The sequence below is a fragment of the Oncorhynchus nerka genome, linkage group LG26, assembly GCF_034236695.1.
Source record: "Oncorhynchus nerka isolate Pitt River linkage group LG26, Oner_Uvic_2.0, whole genome shotgun sequence".
NCBI lineage: Eukaryota > Metazoa > Chordata > Actinopteri > Salmoniformes > Salmonidae > Oncorhynchus > Oncorhynchus nerka.
In genome coordinates this window covers 25,119,232-25,139,444 of record NC_088421.1, presented here as the reverse complement: position 1 = coordinate 25,139,444, position 20,213 = coordinate 25,119,232, and the positions used below count along the sequence as shown (strand labels likewise).

Sequence of the window (20,213 nt, the reverse complement as noted above, 5' to 3'; positions counted from 1 at the left end):
AACCTCTCATCTCTCCATTCTCTCTCTCTCTCTCTCTCTCTCTCTCCGCAGGTCAGAATGATATCTTCGGGGAACCCATCTATCTTTTTGGGCGTCCAGGGAAGTCGAGTGCAGACGTCAGGGCTTTGACCTACTGTGACCTCCATAGGATCCTGAGGGAGGACCTGCTGGAGGTGCTGGACATGTACCCAGACTTCTCCGACTGCTTCTGGACCAACCTGGAGATCACCTTTAACCTCCGAGATGTGAGTACCATCAGGGGGGGACAGAGAGCACCCTCTCCAACCACTAGTAGGGACTGTTCATGTTGGGACGGTTTCCTAGACACAGACTGTGTAGCCTTGGACTAAAAATCATTCTCAATGGAGAATCTCCTTTGAAAGGGCTTTTTAGCCCAGGACTAGTCTTAATCTGTGTCTGGGAAACCAGTCCTTAGTCATAAAGAGAGCTTAGCACAAGGATGGGTTTTATGAGTTTTAGTTAGGCAAACTAATGCAAAAGCATTACTTCTTGAATATTTAGTGTGTATAAATCTGATGATTGATGATGTGTGTGTAATGTGTTGTAAAGTGTGAGTTGTTTTTTGTTGAGTTACTGAAGCTGATGTGTATTAGGTAGATAGAATGAACCAGGCACCTCCCAGTGAGGATTCTGAATGTGGATACCGACGGCCGCGTCCACGACGCACGAGAAACCGGCCTGGTGAGTGTGTGTGGTTCTGCTCATTATGTCCTCATGGGTTTCTTATACATTGTTAAAAGTTAAAGTAGTGTTACTATCAATGATATGTCTAAAGCTGTGGTGAACATTGTACCTGTCCTGGTTGTGTGTAGACGGCATGGACCGTGAGGACTCATTTCCAGACCAGTCGTGTCCTTTGGGGAACCACAGCGGCCCGGACACAAGCTCCCACTGGGAGGGCATGTGTAGCAGCGCCAGCGCCTGCTCCCAGTCCAGTGACGATGAGATGAAGCCCCTGGGACAAAGCAAAGCAGAGCTGTACCCCTCTGTGGACGACACCGATGACTACCCCCCTGCTGTGGTCAGCCTGCTGCCTCCCAGTGGACCCTCAGCCGGCATGGGGCCGCCCCTGGACCGAGGAAGTCACCAATACACAGGTAAAGAGAGACTGAGATATCTCAGTATTACGCATGAACTAACTAAGATCAGTGGACTGTACTATGTTATAACCTGCATAAAAGCATTCCCACAGGAATCTCTGCTCTTTCTCTACATCCCAGCTGCAGCCCCCATCAACATGCCAGGCCCAGGGGTGTATGGGTTTTGGCCTGACCGGAGGACCAGTCAGTTGTCAGATCCCCAGCGGCGCTGCTCCTCAGTCAGGGGCACCTACCACTCTCCTCCCTGTGCAGAGGACAGGCCCAGTGAACTGGAGTCCAGAGTGGAGCTGCTACAGTCCCAGCTCCACAGGTATAGAGGAGATGAGAGAAGAGAGGAAAAGTGAGGAGAGGAGAGAAGAGGAGGGGAAAAGGGATAACAGGCAAGGAGAGGAGGGGAAAAGAGATAACAGGAAAGGAGAGGAGGGGAGGGGAAAAGGGATGACAGGCAAGGAGAGGAGGGGAGGGGAAAGGGATGACAGGAAAGGAGAGGAAAAGTGATGACAGGCAATGAGGGCACAGCTAAGGGAAAAGGGATCTTTAGAAAGGAACAAGGAGAGGAGGGGAAAGGGATAACAGGCAAGGAGAGGAGGGGAAAGGGGATAACAGGCAAGGATAGGAGGGGAAAAGGGATAACAGGAAAGGAGAGGAGGGGAAAAGGGATGACAGGCAAGGAGAGGAGGGGAAAAGGGATGACAGACAAGGAGAGGAGGGGAAAAGGGATAACAGGCAAGGAGAGGAGAGGAGAGGAGAGGAGAGGAGAGGAGAGGAGAGGGAGAGAAGAGGAGAGGAGAGGAGAGGAGAGGAGAGGAGAGGAGAGGATTTACAGACAGGTAAAGGAAGATAATCATTGGAGAAGAAGCCAAAATAAATAATGGAGTAAGACCAAGAAATGATTGACTTTATTCATATATGTCATATATGGTCTTTCCTCTCCCACCCTGCCTCCATCCTTGGCCCTGCCCAGACTGGAGACTCGGATGACTGCAGACATCCACGTGATCCTGCAGCTGCTCCAAAGGCAGATAACCCCAGTGCCCCCAGCCTACAGCACTGTGTTGCCCAGCCCTCACCCTGCTCACCCCACCACCCTGTACAGCACAGCAGCCCCCATCATCCACACTGTCCCCTCCATGCCCCCAATCAAGATTGACAGCATGCTTTCGCCAATGCAGGTGGGTAGTGGTAGTGTACAGATAGTACAGTATATATCAGTTTTTGCTTGCTACAATGCTCTGTCCTCGAAGAGCTATATGATATTGTGAAACAGCTGATAAAATGAGTGAGAGTGAGGTATTGGTATTAGAGGTTGTACAGTATACTGAGTTACTGAATCGCGTTTGTGCTTCACCTCTCTACCCCTGTTTTTTCTTTGCAGAGCCCGGACTCAGACAAGCACAAGTTCAAGGACACCCTGTCCAGTGGGATCCACCTCACGGTGGCCTCTAATGACACCATGTCCATGTCCCCTGAGACAGAGCCCCTTCCAGGGTCCTCCATGGGCCTCAGCCCCCCCCATGTCTCCTGCCAAACACTGGGGCCCTCTGGACTGCTGTGTGGCAGCCTGCGTTTCCCCTCCCTCCCTGACAACCTGGAGACCTCCACAGAGGGGCAGGAGATTCAGAGGCACGTTTCTGACCCCATCCTGCCAGGCAGCTAAAACCCTCTGACCTTTAACCTTAAACCTGATCATCCCTCACTCCTAGCACCCCCTGCACCACCACAGGAGGACAATCATATGTTGGCAGAGTCACTTCTCTAATTGTCCCCTCTCTCATTCCTCCTCTCCAATCCCCACCCAACCCCCTAACCTGTAACATGCTGCTGATCCACGTGGGTTGCCTTCCACGTAGCTGAGAGGAGGTTCTATGGAGGGCCCCCTCTCACTGACTCACAGTGCCCGGGGCTGAGGCACCTCTGGTCCTGTGTGACAAACAACCTCTCCTCTCTATCAGGGTCTAGGGCATTATTGAGAGGGGGTTTAGGATTTCTGCAACCAAGACCCCACAAAGCCTGGGGGCCTGGCACTGCCTATGGAGAACTGATATGAAACTGGGCTGACTAGAAGCACACGTACACACACGTCACACGGACACTAACAATAACCCCAAGCCCCCTTTTCCCTGGATCTCAAAGCTGTAGTATTGTCATTCCTCTCTCCTTTTCCTTTTGTTAAGTGATGGTCCTTTTATGCCATGGTCCTTTTTGTTGGGAGATAAGAATTTGGCCAAAAATACATATAACTGTGTGTACTGTATGTTTACACTGTAGAGGAACTGCACATTCAGGCTCAGTGCTGTTTATAAGTTGAACTGAAACGTATTTTTATAGTATCATGAGGATCTTACCGTCAATCTGGAAATCTAATAGTTATGACGCACACACGTATTTCTTTCACACTATTGCTATGTTGGTGTAACATATTATCAACAGATGATATAAAGAGATGGTATAAATGCCATCTAAATACTATTTATGTCTGTATGGTAGGAATGACTACTGTAAAAGTGGACATTTGAATACAGTAATTCTACTCTCATGTTTTACCAATCATATGACTTAATGGAAAGCAATATTTGTTAACATGAAGTGACATGTCTCATTATTGAGTCAACATTGTCAGGGGTCATGAGAACAGATAATTGACATGGGAAAAAAGCAGACAGTTTTCTCATCTCTTTTATGCTGTAGTTATGTAGCACTTGTGAAGCATTATAAACACCTTTCATTTATACAGCCATTACTGCTTTGCTTGGGTCATCATGTTTGTGTACGTCTATATATCTGTTCTGTTTCACAGGACTGTTGTTACACCAAGGATGCATCATCTCTTTTTCAGGTGTGTGTGTGTGTGTGTGTGTGTGTGTGTGTGTGTGTGTGTGTGTGTGTGTGTGTGTGTGTGTGTGTGTGTGTGTGTGTGTGTGTGTGTGTGTGTGTGTGTGTGTGTGTGTGTGTGTGTGTGTGTGTGTGTGTGTGTGTGTTTGTTGACTATGTTTGAGTAAGTGACATGGTCACATGTTTAACATCACCCTTTTGGAAGGCCGGGATTCAATCTGATTCTACAAGACAATGTTCCCGCTTTTGAAGAGACCACATGAAAGGTAAACGCTGCATATGTCGGCTCAATCAGAGATTACGTTCAAGTGGTGCATTGTCCAAATCTGCAATCAGATTGAATCCTGGCCCAAATGTGTGTAATGACTCAAGGTGCCAAAGTTAGTGGATGTTTGATGCCCACCTGGGAGGAAGTGATGTGGATGGAATCTGCCAATCAAGTGATGTCACTGGTGTCATTTTCCCAGAATCCCAGTTTCAAGATGTTTTTGACAGTTTCAGGAGAATGTAACTCTGTTTTTTAAGCCTTTATTGTTCTGTAAAGGTTTCTTGAAGCACAAAATCATAATTCTTATGAATATTTTTTAGATGAAAGATTATTTATAATAAATAATACAGAAACTTCAACTACTGACAAGTTGTTTATTTTTGGTTGAGGGCTTGGACTTGTGGTTTTCACCATTTACTATTCTTCAGTTGGGCTTACTTTTGTGGAATTCAAAGACATCAATTTATAAACCATATTTTAAAACCAGGGATTCATTCAGTTGGGCCATGTTAAAGGCCCAGTTCATCCCAAAGATGTTTGATAGGGTTGAGGTCAGGGCTCTGTGTAGGCTAGTCAAATTCTTCTTCCACATTATCTCGACAAACCATTTCTGTATGGACCTCGCTTTATGCATGGGGGCATTGTCATGCTGAAACAGGAAAGGGCCTTCCCCAAACTGTTGCCACAATGTTGGAAACACAATCTTCTTGAATGTCATTGTATGCTGTAGAGTTCAGATTTCCCTTCACTGGAACTAAGGGGCTTAGCCCGAACCATGAAAAACAGCCCCAGACCATTATTCCTCCTCCACCAAACTTTACAGTTGGCACTATGCATTAGGGCAGGTAGCGTTCTCCTGGCATCCACCAAACCCAGATTTGTCCGTTGGACTGATGCGTTTCTACTGCTTCAGAGTTCAATGGCAGCGAGCTTTACATCACTCTAGCCGGCGCTTGGCATTGAGCATGATGATCTTAGGCTGTTGTGCGGCTGCTCGGGCCACAGAAACCTATTTCATGAAGCTCCCGACGAACAGTTATTGTGCTGACGTTGGTTCCAGAGGCAGTTTGGAACTCGGTAGGGAGTGTTGCAACCGAGGACAGATGATTTTCACCACTCTGCGGTTTCGTTCTTTGAGCTTGGGAGCCGTTGTTGCTACTAGACGTTTCCACTTCACAATAACAGCATTACAGTTGACCGGGGTAGCTCTAGCAGGGCAGAAATCTGACTAACTGAGCTCTTCAGTAAGGCCATTTTACTGCCAATGTTTGTCCATGGAGATCGCATGGTTGTCTGCTAGATCTTATACTCCAGTAACGGGTGAAATTGTGAAAATTATGAGTGAGAAATGTTGGTGGGATGGAGTTTTGGCCTGCCTGGTGACATCACCAGGAGTAAATTAGTTAATTGACCAATAAGAGAGTTCCCAACTTCTCTGCCAATAACGGCTAGTTTTCAGCAGGTTGACATTTATTGTTATGAATCTTGCCCTGGAGGCAGAACTGAGCTATTTCTGCTAAATGGACCAAGTTGCAAAGTCAAAATTGGTTATATCATAAAAAAATTTAAACTTTTGGTCTTAATTTAAGGTTAGGCATTAGGGTTAGCAGTGTGGTTAAGATTAGGTTTAAAATGAGTCATGACTAAGTGGCTGTCAGCAGCTAGTGACAACTCTGTAGAACTGCCTCTAGTGCAACATTCATGACAATAAATGCCAACCGGACAGTTTTCCCCTACATAACAGAAATGGCTCTTTTTGAGCATTTTAACTGAAAATAATCACTAAGGTACTTAACTGTTACCCAGAAATGATTTAATGTTGAGATTAAGACAGCTGTATTGGACCTTTAAGAACACTGCAGAGAGAAATGTAACGTTAGGAGCTGACAGAACTATTCCTGCCCACTGCAATACATTGCCATCTGCACATTGAAGTGATGTCATGCCCACCTAAATAAACCATGACATCCTGACCTATCAGTGTGTATTCAGTGATGCAAATGACACTGACAATTACATAAAACACATGAAGGAATATTTATTAGTTAGAGCAAATTTGGTAATACAAACTTTTATGAAAAAAGCTACTACATGTAGATTTGCCTTATCAATATCTTGGTTCATATATTTATAAGAATGTACATTTCCCCTTGTACAAACATGCAAAAAGGGGGGTTGACCTTCGAGTACAAAGAACAATAAAAAGATAGGGAGAGCGAGATGAGAAAAAGGTTTCCCTCTCCTTCAGTACTAGGCTAAGTAAACGTATTTGTTTCACACAGTCTTGAATAGGAACTGCAGTTGTTCCAAGCAACTCTACTCAAAATGAAGAAAACATTATGAAGCTTGTTTTTGGTAGGTTCTGGTCTAGTCCAAAGGGGCTGATGGCAAAGTATCCAAACTGAGACATGCAACTGTGTGTTGAACACAGGAGGCTGCTGAGGGGAGGACAGCTCACAATAATGGCTGGAACGAAGCAAATGGAATGGCATCAAACACATGGAAACCATGTGTTATATGCATTTGATACCATTCCACTCCAGTCGTTAGAACGAGCCTGTTCTCCCCATTTAAAGTGCCACCAACTTCCTGTGGTATTGAACCATAACACTTCAGTCACTTCACTACATGTCAGATTATCACAGTATAATCATGGAAGTGAACTGGTACCAGCAAACCATAAAAATAAAAAAATACTTAAAATAATTATGAGGCCTTAAAATTAGCCTTATGGTTTCAAATTCAGAAGTCTACAACTAGATTCAAACCAGTTCAGAAAGACACCCAGATGACCCTAAATGACATTTTCTGACAGTGAGTTTCCAGTTTGACCCTAAATATGTCGTTATGTCATATTGCTGGCTAAAAAACAGGTTAAACACACTCAAGGCAGTCTTCAGTTGGAACTGCACTGTTTCACTCCATAATGACTTGACCATCTAGAATTGTTGAACCCACTGATGCATTTTGGACCTGTACAGACACTGATGATTACCAAAACAATAAATAAAGAGGACAACATACTCCTTTTGACACAGGGATTATTCTATCAAAAACAGAGTAAACCAGGACATTGTGGAGTGGGACAAAGTTCTCACCGCCTCCCATACGTACATCAATCAGCCAGGACAGAGTAGTGGTTTGAGGCAGTCCTGCAAGATTTACTTCCACTCAAAAAAACATGTCCAAGTTCTGAATCCACACATTGTCCTCATCCTCCACCCCTTCACATCCACACCTGAGGTGAAGGTTGGCTTTAGACCCGCAGGATCTCTAGGCAGTTGTTGTAGCCGATGGCGATCCAGTCAGGCTGGGTGGAGGCCCACTGGACGTTGTTGATCTCCCCCTCGGCTGTGTAGGCCAGAATAGGGTCCTCGATGGCCCTGGGCATCTGCTGGATGTCCCATATCAGCGCCTGATGGTCGTCGGCTGAGGAAAGACATTATTATTACGCTGAAGGGAGAAGGTGAGAAGACTTAGAATGGGGTCTGAGGAAAGGTGAACTGGTGAAGAAGCTGTTTGTGCCTTACCTGCAGTGCAGATGTGACAGGAGGAGTGGGGAGCCCAGGCGATGCCGTTGACACAGGCCCGGTGGTTGTTGAGGCGGGCCACCGGCGTGCAGGGAACACGCACGTCCAGAATCACAACCTGAGACACACAGCACAGGAGAGAGACAACACATTAGATAGGGATAAGGAGAGGGAGCAACAAAGAGAGAATGGACAATACCAAACTGAAAGAGGAATGAGACAGTAAAATAGACTGACCTCCATTCCGTCCATAGCCATGGTGGCCAGGTAGTTGGGGTCCTGTTTGTTCCAGCAGAGGCGCAGTAGGGGGTGGTGCTGGGGATCTTCATAGATGATGGTGCTGTGTTCTAGGTGCCGCAGGTCAAACATGCGTACTGAGCCGTCCGCTCCGACCGACGCAAACATGTCCCGACCACCGCCTGCGCGGCTGAACGCGATGTCATACACCTACAGACACAGAGAACACCACCAACATACAGAGTTATTACACTGATGTACCCACAGGCACACATTCAGACTTCATGATCCAGGTGTTGGAACCAAAATCATTTTCCAATCGTTCTGTTCTGAACAGAACCCCTATTTGTTTTGTTCCAGTGATCCGACCAGCATAATAAAATTCTGAACTGGTTGGAACCCCCAAAAAATAACGGTTCATATTGCTCCTTTTGGTAAAATGTTTAGGCTGTAAAATAAACCGTATTCACATTTAGCTCATTAATTTGCTTCATAAATTAGATGGAGCAGCTTGCCGTGTATGTGCAAGCTATTTGTTTACATGTTTAATTGACCATTTAAGTGCAGGTGCAGGATAAGACAATTTCATGGGTGGGGAGAGAGAGAGGGGTGGACATGGAGGGGCTTGGTTTGAAGCGCTAAACATCATGTGAATTGGGATGTGTTTAGGCCATTACTAGAATACCTTGAGTCGTAACTTCATTGAATTACATCATTAAATATTAGACATTAGGAATATTTTTTGAACAAAAAATAACATTATTAATCGGTTCTCAAGATTTGGAATGAAGGATTCTGTTACGGAACACTAGAGAATAGTTTCGTTCTCAATTCCGTTCCTCAAAAAACGTCATTATTTTCCAGTTTTCGGTTCTGCTCCCTGAACAGGTTCTAGCCCCTGCTCACGGAAACTAGCCTTTACTTGATCATTCATACAAGCAAACTAAACTTCAAGGCAAGGTTTATATTCCCCCTCAGCCCTCACACACCTCTTTATCATGAGCAATGAGCTGGGTCTTGACGTGGCCGGATACGAGGTTGACTCTGCCCAGCACTTGGCCAGTCTCCAACCCCCAGATAGTACAGGTGGTGTCAATGCTGGAGGTGCCTGTAATGGACAGATCAGAACCCAGATTAAAAACAGACACTCACCAAACAAGACATACTGTAAAACTTCAACGTTTATTTGCATTGATCACTCTACACAACCAGCACTCATTTGAGACAGGCTTCTTCTATACCCAGGCATCTATTTCCATTTTGCCACAGCTCAATAGAATGTTGAAAAGACTACCAGTTTGACCTGTATAAACATAATAATAACAAATGCATAGCAGATCAGACCTGCAAAGACTGCCTATCACACACCCCCATTTCACACTTTAGCACCATTAATTTGATGCTGTGTTTTATTTTTGGTGGCGCCATGGCTTGCAACATTGACAGAATAAAAAATGTAATGCACGACTGTGGGAATATCAGAGCTGTGTCCATGGTAACAGTTGTAAACAATTCATTTAGACCCAGCATTTATTTGATGAAATATGTGACGATGCCCAGATTTTAAGTGACAGGCAGCTATTTGAGATTGTATTTAAACTGTTATACGCTACTTACTCTGACACACATGCTGTAGACACTGACAGCAAACCAATAGACTATATGCTAGAGCTGGGCAATATGAACAAACATCCATGTCACAATCAATGGAATAAATTATCACGCTAACTTGAACGACAAGTTTATAACATTAATGTGCACCACAGTTATTTTTTATATTACTCTTAAATCTACTACTTTGAATGTTGTATTAACAATCACCCATATTAGCAAACGTATTTCATTTGAAACTTCACATTTCTCTACTAGGGCACCTATAGGTTATTTTCTGTAATGAACGAGATCAGCAAAATGTCCATGATATTTGGTCTGTGTCAATCATTTTCAGTTTATAGTCCCAGCTCTACTATATGCACCATCTCTTACCCAGTAGATTAGGATCCACTTCATTCCAGTCAAACGAGGTGAGTGGGGCACAGAAGTCAGAGTTCTTGTTGTTATTCAGCAAGCATTCCAAACGAGTCTCTGTTTCACTGACCTAAGGGGTAAGAGTTAACAAGCCATAAGATGCTATACAACTACATAGAAAAGAGTCCCCCAGGGCAAGTAACTGAGCTAGAGTGCAATTTAGATGCTGCAAGAGGGACACAATAGTTAGAAGAGGGTGCAGGCCAAGGAGTGCCCAACATGACATCTATTATGTTTACGAATGATTTAGTATCAAGGAGGCTGTGGGTGCATGCATACCCTCCAGATGCGCAGGTAGTCCCCGCTAGTGGCAAGCAGGTCTGGGTAAACACCTTGCTGTCCGGGATCCACATGATCTTGGTGGTGGGGTAGGGGTGGTCAAAGGTGTTCCTGCAGATGAACTCTGAACTCTCCTCCTCCAGACCCACAATCTGCACCTGAAGAGAAACAACAATAATTAAATCAGAAACAGCTCGATATACAGTCGTGGCCAAAAGTTTTGAGAATGACACACATATTAATTTTCACAAAGTCTGCTGCCTCAGTTTGTATAATGGCAATTTGCTTATACTCCAGAATGTTATGAAGAGTGATCAGATGAATTGCAAAGTCCCTCTTTGCCATATAAATGAACTGAATCCCCCAAAAACATTTCCGCTGCATTTCAGCCCTGCCACAAAAGGACCAGCTGACATGATGTCAGTGATCCTCTCGTTAACACAGGTGTGAGTGTTGACGAGGACAAGGCTGGAGATCCCTCTGCCATGCTGACTGAGTTTGAATAACAGACTGGAAGCGTCAAAAGGTGGGTGGTGCTTGGAATCATTGTTCTTCCTCTGTCAATCATGCTTACCTGCAAGGAAACACATGCCGTCATTAATGCTTTGCACAAAAAGGGCTTCACAGGCAAGGACATTTCTGCCAGTAATAATGCACCTATATCTGCCATTGGATCATCAAGAACTTCAAGGAGAGCGGTTCAATTGTTGTTAAGAAGGCTTCAGGGCGCCCAAGAAAGTCTAGCAAGCGGCAGGACCGTCTCCTAAAGTTGATTCAGCTGCGGGATCGGGGCACCACCAGTACAGAGCTTGCTCAGGAATGGCAGCAGGCAGGTGTGAGTGCATCTGCACGCACAGTGAGGCGAAGACATTTGGAGGATGGCCTGGTGTCAAGAAGGGCAGCAAAGAAGCCACTTCTCTCCAGGAAAAACATCAGGGACAGACTGATATTCTGCAAAAGGTACAGGGGTTGGACTGCTGAGTACTGGGGTAAAGTCATATTCTCTGATGAATACCTTTTCTGATTTTTTAGGGCATCTGGAAAAAAGCTTGTCCGGAGAAGACAAGGTGAGCGCTACCATCCGTCCTGTGTCATGCCAACAGTAAAGCATCCTGAGACCATTCATGTGTGGGGTTGCTTCTCAGCCAAGGGAGTGGGCTCACTCACAATTTTGCCTAAGAACACAGCCATAAATAATGGTACCAACACATCCTCCGAGAGCAACTTCTCCCAACCATCCAGTAACAGTTTGGTGATGAACAGTGCATTTTCCAGCATGATGGAGCACCTTGCCATAAGGCAAAAGTGATAACTAAGTGGCTCGGGGAACAAAACATTGATATTTTGGGTCCATGGCCAGGAAACTCCTCAGACCTTAATCCCATTGAGAACTTGTGGTCAATCCTCAAGGGGCGGGTGGACAAACCAAACCCTACCAATTCTGAAGCATTGATTATGCAAGAATGTGCTGCCATCAATCAGGATGTGGCCCAGAAGTTAATTGACAGCATGCCAGGGCAGATTGCAGAGGTCTTGAAAAAGAAGGGTCAACACTGCAAATATTGACTCTTTGCATCAACTTCATGTAATTTTCAATAAAAGCCTTTGACACTTGAAATGAAATGCTTGTAATTATACATCAGTATTCCATAGTAACATCTGACAAAAATATCTAAAGACACTGAAGCAGCAAACTTTGTGTGAAATTAATGTCATTCTCAAAACCTTTTGGCCACGACTGTACTATTTAATAAGGAACAAATGACTTAGAGCTTAATAAACACACTTCATACTGTTTTTATTCAGTTTTTGGTCATGTTCATTCTTTGTGGGATGAACTATTATAACATAGAAGCGAAGATCTGTTCTGGGTGGCCCACATCACAGCATTGTGTGATTCACGGTGGTCCCAACTAATTAGTTCTGATTCTACACTGGGACTGGTTAACAAAAATATACAGTTAATCTTCTCACTCACCTTATTGTTATATTCTTCAACGAAACTTCCAAGGGCCAGGCGAAAGCGTTTGTCGGGACGAACGCTCCAGTTCATTGCATACACCGTCCATGGCGCTTCGTATTTGTAGATCTCTTTTCGCTTACCGTGGAGCGACATAGCTCAATTAACGAGCTCTTATATCAAATCCTTACCTATATAAAGCAAAACAACTGTTTCCTTGGAACAAAATATACCCCACGGCTCGTTAGACTTTCCGAATTGAAGATTTGAACAGTTCAAATGACAAAGGCTGTCAAACGACAGCTAGCTATCAAACAGTCGTTAGTTATGGATACTACACTAGCCCAGTTAACGCCATTAGCTAGCTAGTAGCGCGTGATAGCTATTACTGTCGGACAACGAAGGCGACGTTAAAGCTTAAACGAAGCTTCGAGACACATATTAGCTTACGGACAATAGTCTGAATTTGCTATTCGCTCGATTTTGATGATCCGGGTAAATGAGCCTGCTTTTCGAATTGAGTCCCCTGCTAGCTTTGACCCGACTCCGACTTCAACAACACTGCTGCTGTAACCACAAAGAGGGGTGGGGGATCACTCTCCTCCCATCGAAGAAAATGTCGGCGGTGTGACGCTTGCTAGCTCATAGACTACAATCAACCCATTAAAGTGTGGAAATCATCATACCAATCACACCATTCTGAAAAAATGCAAATATGTTTTTAAAAACTATTTTAACAGCGTAACAGGGGTGGTGGACTCTGTTTGTGGATTGTGTCTAGAAGGGATATAGTTTGTCACAAATAACTTTTCGTAACAGGTTAGGATAATTTACTCAGCAGGTTAGGAAAAGAGTTAGGCTGAGGTCAAATGCACAAAAATATATATATTCGTCAATTTGATAAACTCTATACAACTGAGAAACTACTTTTGAACAGTCATGCAACTCGGAATTCCAAGTCTGGAACTCTGGCATCTTTCTAGAGCTCCGACTTTCCGAACCGAAGATCACTGGTGTTATTATTTCACCTCGTTTTTCCCCGAGTTCCCAGTTGTCTTGAAAGCACCATAAACTGATCCAATAGAAACCCCTAATCACACTTGTAGGCGGTGTCATGGCGACGTTGGTAGGCTAGCTAAACGTCAACGTGTAACGTCTCGGCCGAACTGCGCATGTGTACACTGTCAACTCAAAGACACTTCTTCGCTATAACGTTGTTTTTAACGAACATGAAAAAGTGTCAGTTTGTCACTTTCACAAGGTTGGAGTAATAACATATTTAACTACTTACAACATTGGCTTGAATCTAGGCTGTGTCTTTAGATTTCGAGAAAATCAACAAGGAAGAATATTTGACTTCTCAAACCCCGGCCTGGTCTGTTTCGCAAGCGGTCCAGGAAGTCTCGCGAGGTTGCTCCTCTGGGTTTTTAGAAACTCTGTGGTATAATCTACTGTCAAGAGGACTGTAATGAACAATTAAGCTAACGACGACCTCAGCGTTTTCTATAGGAACATATTTTAACCTCCATAGGTATTCATACAGCAAACGTTACATGTGTTGTTTTGCTTTAGTTTGATTCAATTTGATAAATCCGGCTATTGTTATATTGTCAACCACTTATTAGCTATAGCGTAGCAATAACTTGGTTGGTAACGTTAGCTAGCTTGCTCGGTTAGAATGGGAAGAGATGGGGGATGGGACACGTTGGCTAATCACTGAGTTATCTAGCTAGCTAGACTAACGTTAGTTAGTTAACCAGATTTTGTGAACTGTGGTTGCATATTTACTAGCACTTTGTAATCTTAGCCATCTGAAATGTTCTATGATTTCAGCTAGCCACTCCAAGTCAAGCTAGCTAGCTAACAGAGTCAGAGAGTGGATTTGGCTAACAGCAGACAGCTAACGTTAGTTAGCTCACCTGAATGCGAAGCAAGATATTTGTAGCTGTGGTTAAGATGGTAGTTAACGAGCATAATCGGACTACAGTGTCTAGAATGATGTATCAATAAAGAAAGCAACGCGAGCCATATATTTTTAGAATATTGATGACTTGTGAATGATAGGGTCACTGGGTCATTACCAATAACCACAGTCCATGTCCAGTCCGATTGATGAATAGATTATATGGCGTTCAGACTGACACCTTTTTGATTTAGTGTAATTTGACAGTGTCCAGATCTAGCTACCACTCTCTTGGATGTTGACATTTTCAGTGGGAGTGGATGTAAGAGGCATGAAATTATAGATATGTGTTGTAAAAAAAAAACAAGTTACTATCCTGGGCATGTAACTAAATAAACTCACAGTAATGCAGATATTTATTGGAAACATCTTTGTGACAGCCAGCCTGTGTGAGACTGACTGAGGCATTCTGTCTAGTGCTGGTTTGACCTTCTGTCACCTCCAAACCCACCTGGTTTGACCTGAATTGACCTTTCCCTCCTTATCTTCCTCCTGCTCTTCTCCTCCCACCTGTCCTCTCATTTCCGGCCTTGTGCTGGCACAGCTTCAACCATGAGGAGTGTGTACCTCTTGCTGCCCGCACTGCTACTTCTCCTGGCACTGCCCGTCTCCAGGGGACGCTACAACGATGACTTTGACGATGGGGAAGACCTGGCAGACTTTGCAGACGACAATGACTTTGCTGAGTTTGAGGATGTGAGCGAGGACACTGCGGCCGAGCCAGAGACGGCCCCTCCACCCCGTGGGGCCCCCCCTGCTCAGCCTGCTGAGGACGATGAGGATGAGGCCACAGTGGAGCTGGAGGAAGACGGACAGGAGGACGGCTTTGAGGATTCCGATACACAGGTCAGGGGCTGCTGTGGCCTGGTAGCTTGCATATGACCAGGGACAACTTAGTTGGCAGACTATCCCATGCACTGTGCTTTTGGTTTGTGCCAGAACTAATTGATATTTATTTTTGTATTGCTGTAGGATCAAGACATGTACAGCAAGTACGATCCAGACGAGTTTGATGGCATGGAGAAGCCCAGCCAGTCCCTTAAAGACCCTCTGATCATCCACACAGTAAGTTCACTGATAACACCAGACTAGTGACCATTAGGAAGCCATTGATTACAGACCTATTTTTAAACTGTACTCTGACAACCAAGAAGAAAATCCCTCTTAAATGTGAGTGCCAAGATCAAACATCCTTAATGTTGTGGTTGTCAAGGTGATGAGTCTGTCTGTCTTCCCCTTCCAGGTGCCGGCCCACCTTCAGAACAGCTGGGAGAGCTACTACATGGAAATTTTAATGGTGACGGGCCTGCTGGCCTATATCATGAACTACATCATCGGCAAGAACAAGAACAGCCGTCTGGCCACAGCCTGGTTCAACTCCCACAGAGAGCTCCTTGAGAGCAACTTTGCCTTGGTGGGTGACGATGGCACCAGTAAGGATGCAGTGAGCACCGGGAAGCTGAACCAGGAGAATGAGCACATCTACAACCTGTGGTGCTCAGGTCGAGTGTGTTGTGAGGGCATGCTCATCCAGCTTAAGGTATTTACAGTGTGTGTGAGTAAGAGAGAGAAAGTGTTTGTGTGAGAACTAGCTGCTGTTTCAATGTTTTCTCTGGTCTGTTCCAGTTTGTGAAGAGGCAGGACCTGCTGAATGTACTGGCCAGGATGATGAGGCCAGTCTGTGATCAAGTGGTGGGTACATATGATGCCTGCATACATGTACATCACCAGTCACATTGTCACTCACCTCAGCGCTTACAAATACTTTCCTAAAGGTAGACCTTTTCTGTTGTCTGACTTGCTGTCTCTTTTTCTTTGTAGCAAATCAAAGTTACTCTGAATGATGAGGACATGGATACATTTGTGTTTGCTGTGGGCACCAAAAAGGCCATGGCCCGGATGCAAAAGGAGATGCAGGACTTGGTGAGGGGCGGGCCAACATCACTGTACATTCATTCAGCCTTCCAGACACTATTAACCATCTATAAGCCTCAGGCTGCGTGGGTGCATGTATTGACCCGTCTTTGTGTGTGTGTCTGTCCCCAGAGTGAGTTCTGCAGTGACAAGCCCAAGTCAGGGGCAAAGTACGGCCTTCCTGAGCTCCTGGCCATCCTGACAGAGATGGGTGAGGTCACGGATGGTGTGATGGACAGCAAGGTGAGCAAGGGAGGGGACCTCCGTTGTGGCCTACTCACTACAGTGGGGACTTTGTCACTAGGCTATTGCAGAGTGGTCTCTTATTGTTTGTAGTGGGAGAATTTGACTTGAAGAGTACAGTGTGCTACAATTTGACAGACCCCTTGTTTTTCTTTCATTCACCCTTCCACTGTCTTTGTCTTTCAGATGGTTCATTATATCACCAACCATGCTGACAAGATCGAGTCCATCCATTTCTCTGACCAATTTTCTGGTACAAAAGTTGTGCAAGAGTAAGTGTGCCTGCAAGCAAGTCAGTTTTTCCACAACATATTAACTATATCACACCAATGTCCTTATTCCACCCCTACCTCTGGTCTTGTATTAAAGCCTGTTATGAAATGATGTACAGCTGTTTCTGTTACCTGAAGCTTCCTTCTCAACCCTGTTGTGTTTCAGGGATGGACAGCCCTTAAAACTGCCTGAGACCAAGAAGACACTGCTGTTTACATTTAATGGTGAGCCAATTGTCTTCACTTGAAATGCTTTCCAACACTTGGCATGCAGCCGATTCACCATATTTGATACGTAGTGACTGAATGAAATGTTAACAAATGTTTTCCTGTGTTTGTGCATGTAGTGCCTGGCATGGGGAACACATCTCCCAAAGACATGGACACTCTGCTACCCCTGATGAACATGGTCATCTACAGCATCGACAAGGTCAAGAAGCTCCGCCTCAACAGAGAGGTGAGAATGGCAGGATAATTACACTAGTCTCCTAGTACACCCTCAATCTGGCCTATTGACAGACTTTTCATTTATTTTTTTATCTACAGTCTTCCTTTCATCCATCACTGCATCTCCTTGCTCCCCCTCTTTCTCCCTGTGTCTGTCCTCCAGGGAAAACAGAAGGCGGATAAGAACCGTGCCCGTGTGGAGGAGAACTTCCTGAAGCAGACCCACAATCAGCGCCAGGAGGCTGCTCAGACCCGACGGGAGGAGAAGAAGAGGGCTGAGAAGGAGAGGATCATGAGCGAGGAGGATCCTGAGAGACAGCGCCGCCTGGAGGTCAGCTCCACCACAGCCCACCAGCAGAATAACACACTGTAACATTACACATGGGAACACAGCACACTGTTCATCTTGGTCTTCTTTGTACCTCTTGCTCTAACTGTCTATGGTGTTTCCCCCTTTTCCAGGAGGCTGCTCAACGTCGTGATCAGAAGAAGATTGAGAAGAAGCAGATGAAGATGAAGCAGATCAAAGTCAAAGCCATGTGAGGACAGACAGCTACAGGGATTCAATCACACAGCTCAGACGGTTTCCACTGCTTCCATCCATCTCTCTCACTTCAGCGCCCAGTTCTGGCTCACAGGCTCACACAGACATTCCCTTCTCCATGGGTGTGTCAAGCAGGTTCCCTGTTTCTGTTCTCATGGAAACACTTTGTCCAATCAGAGTGGTGTTTTCCTTGGCTGTGAGTGAGCTGCTAGTGACAAGCGAGAGGGACAGAGGAGTTTTGCATATCAAGTCTGTCGCCATGACGACCCGTGCAAGTTTTTTTTTTTTTTTTTGACTTTTTCTTCTGCCTAGGTTTTCATTGCTCTTTTCAAAGCAAGTCGGCTCAATGAGCCTATTAATCAAATCGACAAGGATTGGGGGTTGCACCTCTTGGTGGGAAATAAAATGCTCATATTTTAAAAGGAATGAAGGCATGTGAGGCCTGTTTGAGTTATTAAGTTAACACTGTGGATGCTACAAGACGAGATGCAAAGTATCCAATTTTAATTTATATCTACAGTGGGGAGAACAAGTATTTGATACACTGCCGATTTTGCAGGTTTTCCTACTTACAAAGCATGTAGAGGTCTGTAATTTTTATCATAGGTACACTTCAACTGTGAGAGACAGAATTTAAAACAAAAATCTAGAAAATCACATTGTATGATTTTTAAGTAATTAATTTGCATTTTATCGCATGACATAAGTATTTGATCACCTACCAACCAGTAAGAATTCCGGATCTCACAGCTCTCACTGTTCTCCACTCATTACCTGTATTAACTGCACCTGTTTGAACTCCTTACCTGTGTAAAAGACACCTGTCCACACACTCAATCAAACAGACTCCAACCTCTCCACAATGGCCAAGACCAGAGAGCTGTGTAAGGACACCGGGGACAAAATTGTAGACCTGCACAAGGCTGGGATGGGCTACAGGACAATAGGCAAGCAGCTTGGAAGAAGTTCAAGATGACGGTCAATCACTCTCGGTCTGGGGCTCCATGCAAGATCTCACCTCGTGGGGCATCAATGATCATGAGGAAGATGAGGGATCAGCCCAGAACTACACGGCAGGACCTGGTCAATGACCTGAAGAGAGCTGGGACCACAGTCTCAAAGAAAACTATTAGTAACACACTACATGGATTAAAATCCTGCAGCGCACGCAAGGTCCCCCTGCTCAAGCCAGCGCATGTCCAGGCCCGTCTGAAGTTTGCCAATGACCATCTGGATGATCCAGAGCAGGAATGGGAGAAGGTCATGTGGTCTGATGAGACAAAAATAGAGCTTTTTGGTCTAAACTCCACTCACCGTGTTTGGAGGAAGAAGATGGATGAGTACAACCCCAAGAACACCATCTCAACCGTGAAGCATGGAGGTGGAAACATCATTATTTGGGGATGCTTTTCTGCAAAGGGGACAGGACGACTGTACCGTATTGAGGGGAGGATGGATGGGGCCATGTATAGCGAGATCTTGGCCAACGACCTCCTTCCCTCAGTAAGAGCATTGAAGATGGGTCGTGGCTGGGTCTTCCAGCATGACAACGACCCGAAACACACAGCCAGGGCAACTAAGGAGTGGCTCCGTAAGAAGCATCTCAAGGTCCTGGAGTGGCCTAGCCAGTCTCCAGACCTGAACCCAATAGAAAATCTTTGGAGGGAGCTGAAAGTCCGTATTGCCCAGCGACAGCCCCAAAACCTGAAGGATCTGGAGAAGGTCTGTATGGAGGAGTGGGCCAAAATCCCTGCTGCAGTGTGTGCAAACCTGGTCAAGAACTACAGGAAAAGTATGATCTTTGTAATTGCAAACACAGGTTTCTGTACCAAGTATTAAGTTCTGCTTTTCTGATGTATCAAATACTTATGTCATGCAATAAAATGCAAATGAATTACTTAAAAATCATACAATGTAATTTTCTGGATTTTTGTTTTAAATTCCATCTCTCACAGTTGAAGTGTACCTATGATAAAAATGACAGACCTTTACATGCTTTGAAAGTAGGAAACACTGCCGATTTTGCAGGTTATCAAATACTTGTTCTCCCCACTGTAAGTGACAGTCCTTACACGTTATGTCTGTCTGGTGAATTTCTAAGCAAACAATAAAATGCACTGGAAGTTATTGAACAATCTCATTTCTGTCTTTTAAAAAAAAAAGTTTTAAGTTGTGTCTTGAGGGTAGGTGATTATAAATGGACCAATGGGACGGTAAGTCTAGCGCTAAATTTGACCCAAAGATTGAGTCCGCAGAGAGATTGTCTAGGCTACTGGGTTCAAACTAAGCTGTCCTGGTGGGCTTAATGTCAACTCCCTTGTCTCCTATACTGTACAGTAGCCTTTTTTGGAAACCACCATTTCTGCCAGCATGTTGATTCTTATTGGGGAGTAAGTATTGTAATTTTTATGACCTAGTACTGTAGTTTAACAAAAACCCACCTAGGAAGTCATGTATGTGTTACCAATGCAGAAAGCTGAATGGCAGCATCTGATGCCAACTGATAATGTACTGTACTCCATCTTGGCCAGGAAGGGTTCCTTGATGTTGTCATTGAGGTGAGCGAAGATCACAT

General features: G+C 44.8%; 3 protein-coding genes across 6 annotated transcripts in view; 2 read left to right on the top strand and 1 right to left on the bottom strand.

The window, feature by feature from the left end:
* LOC115110788 (potassium voltage-gated channel subfamily H member 6-like) overlaps nt 1-3,858 on the top strand; it is a 46,811-nt gene extending 42,953 nt beyond the window's left edge. For all 4 annotated transcript variants that reach the window (XM_065010315.1, XM_065010316.1, XM_065010314.1 and 1 more), the window contains 6 exons: nt 52-245; nt 615-702; nt 834-1,118; nt 1,242-1,431; nt 2,086-2,293; nt 2,497-3,858. In XM_065010315.1, the coding sequence (XP_064866387.1) occupies nt 52-245; nt 615-702; nt 834-1,118; nt 1,242-1,431; nt 2,086-2,293; nt 2,497-2,778 (1,247 nt within the window). In that variant the 3' untranslated portion in view covers nt 2,779-3,858. The remainder of the gene's footprint in view (nt 1-51; nt 246-614; nt 703-833; nt 1,119-1,241; nt 1,432-2,085; nt 2,294-2,496) is intronic.
* A 2,381-nt stretch (nt 3,859-6,239) lies between these two features.
* LOC115110784 (DDB1- and CUL4-associated factor 7-like) lies at nt 6,240-12,940 on the bottom strand. The gene is given in 8 exon segments (XM_029636680.2): nt 6,240-7,650; nt 7,752-7,869; nt 7,989-8,198; nt 8,978-9,096; nt 9,975-10,086; nt 10,296-10,351; nt 10,354-10,453; nt 12,274-12,940. Coding segments are annotated over 8 exon segments (1,026 nt in total). The 5' UTR covers nt 12,412-12,940; the 3' UTR covers nt 6,240-7,477.
* Nucleotides 12,941-14,762: 1,822 nt separating this feature from the next.
* Nucleotides 14,763-19,765, top strand: ccdc47 (coiled-coil domain containing 47). Its single transcript, XM_065010294.1, has 11 exons — nt 14,763-15,064; nt 15,191-15,283; nt 15,462-15,758; nt 15,845-15,910; nt 16,040-16,141; nt 16,265-16,375; nt 16,562-16,647; nt 16,814-16,872; nt 16,995-17,104; nt 17,258-17,425; nt 17,557-19,765. The coding sequence occupies exons 1-11, from the start codon at nt 14,771-14,773 to the stop codon at nt 17,635-17,637; spliced, it is 1,467 nt and encodes a 488-aa protein (XP_064866366.1). The 5' UTR covers nt 14,763-14,770; the 3' UTR covers nt 17,638-19,765.
* The last annotated feature ends 448 nt before the right edge of the window (nt 19,766-20,213 follow it).

Bases quoted from the DNA above. Each gene is read 5' to 3' on its own strand.
- ccdc47 (XM_065010294.1), top strand. From the start codon at position 14,771: ATGAGGAGTGTGTACCTCTTGCTGCCCGCACTGCTACTTCTCCTGGCA. The intron at 15,759-15,844 runs GTATTTACAGTG...GGTCTGTTCCAG, and splicing joins GCATGCTCATCCAGCTTAAG to TTTGTGAAGAGGCAGGACCT. The intron at 17,105-17,257 runs GTGAGAATGGCA...TCTGTCCTCCAG, and splicing joins AGCTCCGCCTCAACAGAGAG to GGAAAACAGAAGGCGGATAA.